Source organism: Natrix helvetica, assembly GCF_964273705.1.
Source record: "Natrix helvetica genome assembly, chromosome: Z".
Lineage (NCBI taxonomy): Eukaryota > Metazoa > Chordata > Lepidosauria > Squamata > Natricidae > Natrix > Natrix helvetica.
The window spans coordinates 49,642,280-49,652,541 of NC_138554.1; the positions used below are offsets into that span (position 1 = coordinate 49,642,280).

Here is a 10,262-nt window from a genome sequence, read left to right on the forward strand (position 1 = left end):
ACAACAATTAATAATAAAAACAATTTTTAAATGAATCAATTGTTTTCAGGGGAAGAATGGGGAAAGCCAATTTCAGGCAAGTTCTAAACAAATCTTCCTGCCCTCTCTCTCCCCTCCCCCAAGTTCCCTCTTTGTATATGTGTGTGTGGGGGGGGGGGGGCGCGCGCGCGTGCGTGGGTGTTTGTGAAGTTTGTGTATATAAAGTATTATGCATATGTATAATATTTTTTTAAAAAAAATGAAACGAAGAGGGAATAAGTAAGGCTGGTTGCCATCACACAAATGAAATGCTGTATGTGTCAGTCGGGAGGATAGGCAGGTTTAGGAGCCAGTTCACTAAAGAGGTTTAAGACAAGGTTTAGAACAGTTCTGCCCTGTGGTTTGAAGGGTGGGATATTCTCTCTCCCTCCCTCCCTCCCTCCCTCTCTCAGACACACACACACACATGCAAACACGTTGGGCGAGAGACCTGGATAACAAGGAAGACATTAGGCTCAATTTGTTAAGGAATCTCTCTCTCTCTCTCTCTCTCTCTCTCTCTCTCTCTCTCTCTCTCTCTCTCTCTCTCTCTCCTGTCTCTTCTGTCTCTGTGTGTGTGTGTCTGTGAGAGAGAGAGAGAGAGTGAGAGAGAGGTGGAGGGAGGGAGGGAGGGAATCAACTGCAGGGGAGGAAGGGTAATGATAATCAATTTATACTTTAAAATCAGACCGTAATAATATCATAATTCCATTTCCGCTGAAAACAGGTTGAGTTTTGGACAAGAGGTGGATATCTGAAGACAGCCTTTTTTCTCTCTCTCTCACTCTCTCTCTCTCTCCTTCCAAATCACCCTAAGGATCTGGTGACCAGGCTGGCAGCAAAGATCTTCTTTGGAAGAAGGGAGGACCCTTTATATCTTGGCCAGGAAGATTGAAATCTGTTTAGGAGTGGAACTGTCAGCTTTCCCAGCAATTGGCTGGAAAAGGCTGAGCGACTAAACTATCCGTGGGTTGAGATAGTCTTCCAGGGGTCCAGGGTAATTGATTGGTGGGTGTTAAGTGGTGGATGTTAAGACCAACTTGTGTGACTATTTCTCGTTGCCATTATTCCCTTCTTTCCGGCCCGCTCATTCCGTGCGCCTTTCTCCTCCCTCCTTCTTCCCCGCCCCCGTCACCCCTCCAGCCACCATGTTGACGCGCCTCTTCAGCGAACCCAGCTTGATCCCAGAAGTTCAGAAATTCTCCAGCTGGGCGGACGATTGTGAAGAGGATGATTCGAGCGACAAAGAGGAGCAGAAAAGTAAAAGCTGCCCTCTTCAGGAGGACGACTCGGAGGTAAAAGAGGAGAACGACCTGGGCGCTGATGAAGAGGAGGAGGAGGAGGAGGAGGAAGGCATCGAGGAAGCGGAAGGCGATCGACCTAAGAAACGGGGCCCCAAAAAAAGGAAAATGACCAAGGCCAGGCTAGAGCGCTCCAAGATGCGACGCCAAAAGGCCAACGCCCGGGAACGCAACCGGATGCACGACCTTAACGCTGCCTTGGACAATCTCCGCAAGGTCGTGCCTTGTTACTCCAAAACGCAGAAATTGTCCAAGATCGAAACCTTGCGGCTGGCCAAGAATTACATCTGGGCCCTGTCGGAAATCCTGCGCTCGGGTAAGAGGCCGGATCTGGTCTCCTATGTGCAGACTTTGTGCAAAGGTTTGTCCCAGCCGACCACTAACTTAGTGGCCGGCTGCCTCCAGCTCAACTCAAGGAATTTCCTTACTGAGCAAGGCCAGGAGGCCGGGAGATACCACGGGCCCAACTCCAGCTTTGCCATGCATCCCTACACCTACCAGTGCTCGCGGATCTCCAGCGCTCAGTGCGCTTCCAGCACCATGGCTAGCTCCCACGCCTTGCGGACGCACGCTTACTGTGCCACCTACGAGTCCCTTTATGGGAACGCCTCGCCAGATTACAATAGCTCGGAATACGACGGGCCCCTGAGCCCTCCTTTGTGCGTGAACGGGAATTTTTCCCTCAAGCAGGATTCTTCCCCAGACCACGAGAAAAATTACCATTATTCTATGCACTACTCCGCCCTCCCCAGTTCTCGCCCTTCCGGGCACAATTTAGTGTTCGGATCTTCGGGAATGCGCAGTGGCGTCCACTCTGAGAATGTTTTGCCTTACGAGATGCACCTCCATCATGACCGAGGTCCGATGTACGAGGAGCTCAATGCTTTTTTCCATAACTAGCTCCTTTCCCCCTGTTCCCAGAGGCGCCTTGGGAGTCGCGTTCTCCTGCTGGTTTCACGAGTAACCGTGACCACTTGTAGATTTCCAGTGTACTGGACTGGGAAAGGGAGGGGGTATTTGGGTGGTATAAACTAAACAGAAAGAGAGAGAATGGGAGAGGAGGAGGGAAGAGAGAGAAATAAATAGATCCTCGGCCTTTGATATTCCCCTGTACTTCGTCCCGAGGGCTGCAATTTTCTTAAAAATTCAACTGTGAACCACTTTTATCGTAACATTAATAAAAAAAATCGGAAGGGCGGGAGGATAGAATAATAATCATTCCTATTCGTGAACTAATTGAGCCGAACGTTCTGGTTTTGGAGCGAGGGGGAGGGCGGGAGGGAACCTGACCCAACAGCCTCTGATCTGAGGCAGCGGGTTTCAATCCTTCCCAATCCCGTTGAATTCAATGGGTCGCTTTGGTTTTCAGTCGCTGGCTTCGATTTAAATGGAAAGTCGGTGGAGTTTTTTTCGCGCCTTGGTTTCCGCGGGATCCAATCCCGATTGGGAATCAGATTATAACCAGAATCTGCGACTTCCCTGCCCCCACTAAGTACTATGAAAAAAAAATCTGGTGCAATATATATGCTAGCATAATTTTATATTTAAAAACAAACGAAAGGACTCTATAGCTAATAGACTGTTTAGTTGAGATTTTGCCCATCCGAAAACAAAGTTTTAGATCCACATTATTAGGAGAGACAACCACATTTTTTTTCAAAATTAAAGAGGAGGAGAGTATCAAAGTTTCACCCCATCCTAATGGATTGTCTATGCTAAATTATGCCTTATAACTAAAAAAAATTCCTAAAGTTCAATATGGTTTAGAACAAAACAGTTTATAAAAGGCAGGTGATGGGAGGAAGGTTTCTATCTTCCCAGTAGCTGAATCAAAAAATCCCGGAAAAAGGTATCTATGCCATCTGCAATCCTTTACATATTTATCTGGGAGTTAGTCTTATTAGGCTTAATGGGGCTTACTTCAGTGTAAATATGTATCAGCTTGCACAAAAATTAAGCTATTAAAATATTTGCAAACTTTAAATCAAACTTTCAATGCAGTGAGAACTTGACAAAGCAATAAACGGGCAAACAGATGAAAAATATATTCTATCTCTATCTATGCAAGTAGGTATTGAAACTAGAAAAAGAAATAAAAGAAAGGGAAATAGAAAAGAAAAAAAACTAAAACAACAACAAAAAGAATCCATATGAAATATTAGAAATATGGACCAACAAACTCGCTGAGATTTAAAATTGTGCACTTTTTGATTTGGGGGAAACGGACTTGTGGAAAGTTTCCCTGGTATTTAACAATCACTGACTTTTTGAACCACCCTTGTAACCCCACGTAACTTACTTTCCAAAATTTGTGTGTCATGCTGTTTTTTACCTGTTTTAAAAATGTTAAAGAAAAATGTGGGGGGGGGGAGATTTTTATGAAATGGCAAAATGTTTTGTTATGCATGGATAGGTTGGGGAAACGCAAATATGCAACTTTTAAAGGTGATGTGAAGAGAATACTATTATGCTTAATATTTCTGTTGGCTTATCCCCCCCCTTAATAGTAACTTACATTCTTTCTTTCTGTGATGGGTTTTGGGGAGGGAAGCATATGTTTATGTAATGATACACCAGTATATAAATCTCTCTATAAAAAACAAAAAAAACAGTAACTTGTAAGGACTCAGAAGAGTATATTTTCCCCAATACAGTACTATTTCATTTTTTTTTGTTCATCTGATAACTTTATTTGAGCAAAAGGAGGATGAAAAAAATTGCTTCTAATTTTTCCCTCCTTTTAAATATGACCTCCATCACCTTTAGACATACCAGCATTTTAAAGAAGATTTCAAAGAACTTACATTTGTGAACAAAGTTTTTAAAATAAAATAACAAAAATCAATAACATTTTACAGAAAATGAAAAGAAAACTAACAGAGAGAGAGAGAGAGAGAGAGGGAAAAAAAGTTGTAGACAATATGAAATGTCTATGGGACACCAGAAGTGCTTTTTTTTGTGTGTTTCTGTTCAGTTTCCTTAAGATGAATAAATATTTACGTCAAATGATATGCTAAACAAAAAAAAATCTCAAAGTCTTGTTTTAAATAAGAAGGACTAGTCTATCTGTCTGTCTGTCTGTCTGTCTGAATATATATATATATATATATATATATATATATATATATATATATATATATATATATATATATATATATATATATATACATAATTCTGTCAAATTTGGTTTATGACAAGGCATTTTGCATTTTAGAGAGGAAAAAATTTACAGCTCCTTTTACACAAATAATATAGATCAAAAGGCAAAGAGATTATGAATTGCAGACCTACTCACCACCCCTAACATGGACAAAGTTTAGCTGTGAACTTCAGGTTTAAAAAAAGATACATGGTTGGTTAAAAAGAGGTGTGGATGGGTGGGTGGGTGTTGCATGTATATAAAATTCTGAAATACAGTAGTGTGCTTTAAACATTAATTTGCTACTGTTTCCTGAAATGATTACCAACTTTTTTGATGGTCTGAGAGCTGCAAGTCAGCTGCGATCTTATTCAGTGAATTGAAGCAGCTTCTGAAGAAGACAATTAATAAATAATAGATGTTGATTTGATTCCCTCAGCATTAGCTCACTTCAAAGAAGTAATGCTAAATGTATAGATGGGCAAAAGATTATGGCCAAAGTGTTTCCATAATGTTTCCAAAGTGGGACTGAGACAAGCTCTTACTCCCAAGACGACTCAAGACATTAAAATAGCAAATAAAATTGTGTTTTATGTGTTCAAAGATGGTGAAGAAGTGACAAAGGTGGTGAAGAATTCAAATATATATTTAAGCAACCCTTCTGAAGACTTATTAACAAATAGTTGATGATAAGTCTTCATAAGACCTGCTTAAAATATATTCGAATTTCTTCACCATCTTTGTCTATTTCTGAACACCTATACTTTTTAGGTGCTGTGGAGTGGGGGAGGAAGCCTACTTCTCATTTTATAAAGACTAATGCAGTTTCCTCCTCCTGGACAGATGGCATTTTCCCTGCATCTCCCTCCCTGCGCGTACACTCACACATTCACACACACACACATGCACACACACAAAAAAACATGCATCACTTCCCTCTCCGTTTTTTTTTCACACACACACACACAAATAGCCAACCACACTCACGTTATCCTACTTTCTTTGTGGTCATTTAAGGAAAGAGAAATTCAAGACAAAGTAAGGACAAGCGCAAATGATGTGTTATCTTTCAAAGCAAGCAAATCGTATTGGCAACTAAACACTGATTAATAATAAATCCTTGACGGTTCCTTTTCCATCCCTAAGAAAATCCCTTTCATTATGGAGGAAGCTACTGTAACCCAATAAGGTCATCTGGAAGCTGTCCCAAGTGTGTATGGTGCTGAAGTAGAAGCTCTGGGAAAACATGCCCTTGATCTCTAAAACAGCTTTTCTCACACCCAGGAATTCTTGGAGCTGGTTAGCATTCTTATTTGATATTCAAACGCTCTATATAGAGACATGAGAGATTTTGCCCATGAAGCCAAAAGTTAGAATAGCAGGAATGATTTATGTCCCAATAAAAATTGTAGCAGAGACAAGCACCTATATTTTACTTCTGGTGGGTGTTGCAGGATCCTGGGCAATTATCAGTGAAACAGTTATCTGAAATGGGAGCAAGACAGATATCAGATTAATCACACAGGGGCAACCGCTCACTCCAAATATTCGTCCTTCTTTAGACAACCTAGCCCTAACCCATTCAAAGCCTAGTTTATCTCATAGCTCACTGGTATGTACAGTCACCTGAATAAAGACTATCTTGTCTGCCCCAAGGTCTCCACTGTTTGCAGGATTATCTTCTTAAGGTAGTTGAAAACGCCATTGGAGGGAAGATTTATTTAAAAAATAAAACTCGGTAATGGTGTATATTTCCTTGAGTTCCACAAGAACATGACATATATTTCCGTTTGCTGCTGATAGGGGCTGTTTGCTCACCTGCCCTTGGAAAGGTTTGGGGAAATGAAAAGTTTTAAGTAAGTCTATTTTTGACACAGGCGCACACATACACAAACATACATACTTTTCTTCCCTCCTTTTGAGGATAAAAGAATGAATATAATAAATAATAAATAAATAAATATGCACTAGAAACCTTAAGATCTTTAGCTTTTTAGTAACTTCTGTCTGAGCAGTTTCATTAGCTAAGTCTCCTCTTATACCTCTCCTCTTCTTTCCCCCCCCCCCCGTTTCAAAGCTAGTTTGCCTAGTGGTCTAGAGAGCAGGAGATTGTCCCAACTTAGCCATGAAAGTTAGCTGGGTGACCTGAGGCCAATTTCTCTCTAGGTGTTCACCTCACCTCACCAGGTTGCTGTTGCAGAAAAAATAGGAGGAAGAAGGTGTGTTGAATATGTTCACTGTCTTGAGTTATTTATAAAATTAATAATGGTGGAATATAAAATAGGTAGGTAGTAGGTAGGTAGGTAGGTAGGTAGGTAGGTAGGTAGGTAGGTAGATAGATAGATAGATAGATAGATAGATAGATAGATAGATAGATAGATAGATAGATAATTCTTCCTTCTCCCAGCCTCCCCTTTCCTCATTTTTATCCTTTTTCTTCTCTTCCTCCTCTTCCTATTCATCTCGATTTATATGCAAGCTCCTTTTCTCTAATAAAAATGGTTATAAAAACAAACTGAGTAAAGGGTGCGTGTGTGTCAGACTAAAACTATAATCTTCTAGCCTAGTAGTAGATATAACCGGAGAGATTTTAGGATGTCTTCTTTCCTCCCCCATCCAGCTCATGATAGCAGTCTGCTAATTTGGAATCTCTCTGGAATACCCTGCCTGCTCCTTGAGAAACCATGGTGCTCATGATTGAATCCTCCCCCCAATCCTTTTCCAGGTGCACATACCATCACATTTGTTCAAGTTCTAGAAAACCCTCCATCCAGCCTTTCCCTTGCATCTCCCGCTCCACACACACACACCTGTCCCACTCAAGTGCACTTGCACATTCTTTTTCAGTCCTTCCTGATCCATCTTACACTGCACCACTGAAGCAAGGGAAAAGCATTGCTTTGCCCCCGCAGGTTAGTGTTTCCTTCCTTTCCAATGGTGGCTGGACATTCCAATGCTGGGCATTCCAGTGAAAATCACTGTATGCTGCTATTCTATACGAATTGCTTTTAGGCTGATTAAAGCCCAAATCAGCTCCAACCCATGTTTTTCTGTTTAAATGACTGAAAATGAGCTGCACACATCTTCCCTCTGCTTAACTAGGGCACAAGTTTTCTCTGCCATCTAAGCAATGGAGTTGCACCTTCCGTGATCTGTATGCTATAACCATGCAAGTAGTTTTTTTCATCTGCTTTAAAACAAGAGCTTGACACCAGAAGTTGTGATTCTAGATTGTCAATCCTCCCGGTCTTCCTTTTCTCTACATACCTACCATGTTTTCTTTGTGTATGTGAAGGGGTTTGAAATTTTTCTAGAAGCCTGGACACCTGTGGAAGAAAAGTATACTTTTCCAGTTGCAAACACAGCTACAAACAATTTCAGTCCTATAAACATTCAAATTTCAATTGACAACCATCTTAGTTGTCTCTTAGGTAAGAAGGCAAATACATATTGAAAAAATAAATACAAAGTATTAATAAATGGTTGAGGATGCCAAGGAATTTCAGTCTCCCTGCCTGCACACACACACTAAGAAATAATTCTTATTAGCTCTTTCTTTTTTTGAAGAAAATGCTTGCCCACTAACATGCATGAGAATACACACACACACACACACACACACACATGCACACACACACATAAAAGTTTATGTAGATAAATATTCAGTAGCAGGTACATCATCACACCAATCTTCTGGTCCCCATTTTATTTTATTTTCAGAAGGTAGGAAGGCAGACAGACAGACAGACAGACAGACAGACAGACAGGCAGGCAGGCAGGCAGGCAGGCAGGCAGAAGAATTGTTGTTTAGAGAAACCCAGAGGATTTATCATTTGCAGTTATTTTATCCTTTAACATACTGCAGCCACAGAGAAACTTCATTACAGACATTATACAAAAGCTTTCCTGCCCCTCCAATGTAAACTATTCAAAGCAATCAATCTACCGGTGTGATGAATTTAGCAATGATGCATATGGAAGTGTGTTTCTATACATTGGCATAGAGATACATGTCTCTATTTTAGGAGTAGAAACAGCCTGTCACAGCTGGTCAAGGAAAATAGGGCAGACATTTTATCAAAAGGCTAGTTCACACGTGTGCTTTCTAACCGTTCATTGGTTTCAGCTGCTTCACACATCCTTGTCCATCACTTGATTTCTCTATAAGATGCACCACCGTTAAAATTCAGGTTCTAGATGAAGGATTTTATTTGTGAAGGTGTACTCCCATAACAATTCTGTCTTTCTGTAGCAGCCAGAAGAGAGAAGGCAACCACTCAAAATGATTCAGATTTGAAAGAGTCTCACCTGAATGTCTGAACTAGGTGACAAGGTCTCCAAGAATATACAGGCTGAGTGGGTTGTTCTACCAACTTTCTTCAAAGCAGCACGTCCTTCCTTAATGCTGGCTGGTGTTTACTGACAAAAAAGAACTGATCCATTCCCCTTGCTTCATGCATGCTCTTCACTGCAATGGACCACCCTTCTTGAAAAATATATTCATAGAGAGAAAATACCGCAGCATTGAGTAAATGGCTAAATATGTCCCAAAGGTCTGCTCTGAGCTTCCCAGGGCACAATTTCTCCCAATAGGGCACCCTCCTCAACTGGATCATTTGAAACTACAATGCTAAGAATTTATAGCCAGCCTAGTCATAGAAAGTTCAGCAGGTCTGGAGAGCACCGGGCTGGGCCCTAGAGGTCATCTAGAATGGGAGACCATCTTGAAACCAACTCTGGCTCTCCAAGTTGAGGGCAGGATAGAAATTAGAATTTGTATATGGACCTCTTAATCATGATTATCATCATTTTCATCAAAGCAACCTATTTTTGTCTGTAGGCACGGGTGTGGTGCCCAAATACATATACGTTTGCTACATCGGGTGAAGATCTTCAAAGAGCTAGTGTAGTTGTTTTTGTGTGAAGTGAAATGAATGGATATTTGGGAATGGTCAACGCAATTGTCAACATATGTCACAAACGGAAGGAAGGAAGGAAGGAAGGAAGAAGGGAGGGAGGGGAGGGGAGGGGAGGGGAGGGGAGGGGGGAGGAAAGAAGATACTGAGAAGTCTGTTGCATCAAGAAATGGTGGGAAAGTTCTGCGTATGTTGAAAAGCGGATCTATGTTTAGCGAAACCTCCCCAGTCAGAAATTAAGTCCTGAGAAGTTCAATGGGACTTAATCTCAGGTAGTAGTGGAATCTCAGCAGTAAAAACGCCGAGGCAAAAGTGGTAAACTCCTTTATTTTTGAACCGTGACTGTTTCGGAAGACTTTTTGTTTGTGCATTTTTGATAAGAGAAATCAAAGTTTCAGTTCCGGAGCCTAAAAGCTCTTCCTCCGGTAATATGAAATCCCAGTGATTGGTGAGGAATGGCCCGTACCTTAGTGCTTCCTAGAGCAGGGAAGAAGCTGCACCCAAAGCTACTTTCCTGCCCCGACCCTTCCCCTAAAGTGAATGCCACCGCGCCAAGCGCTTTCTTCAAACCATTGACCTTGCTACCGCGTCCCCATCTGTGTGCCTCCAAACCTTTCACCACCCCGTTAGCCCTTTGCCCCCTTTCTCCTCCAAAAGGGGACAGCTAAATCCACCCTCTTTCAGGTCCCCAAATAAGAGCCTGGGCACGCCGAAATACGGCGTACAGTACAGTCCAAGTCTCCCAAACGAAGAATGAAAGGGAGACGAAGGGAAACAAAATGGTTTTTCGGAGAATTTCTGGCCCAGGTTCTCTAAGTGCGCCTAGGATCAGAGAGTCAGACGGGGAGAACTAAGATGTGTGCCTTATTTCAAATCCTGAGTGAGTGA

The 10,262-nt window shown here is 41.7% G+C and overlaps 1 protein-coding gene across 1 annotated transcript; it reads left to right on the forward strand.

Annotated features, from left to right (window-relative positions):
- Positions 1 to 726: 726 nt before the first annotated feature.
- NEUROD2 (neuronal differentiation 2) lies at positions 727 to 2,580 on the forward strand. Its single transcript, XM_081932144.1, has one exon. The coding sequence runs from the start codon at positions 1,167 to 1,169 to the stop codon at positions 2,217 to 2,219; it is 1,053 nt and encodes a 350-aa protein (XP_081788270.1). The 5' UTR covers positions 727 to 1,166; the 3' UTR covers positions 2,220 to 2,580.
- Positions 2,581 to 10,262: the final 7,682 nt, after the last annotated feature.

Excerpts from the sequence above, each read along its gene's own strand:
- NEUROD2 (XM_081932144.1), top strand. The coding sequence starts at position 1,167 with ATGTTGACGCGCCTCTTCAGCGAACCCAGCTTGATCCCAGAAGTTCAG.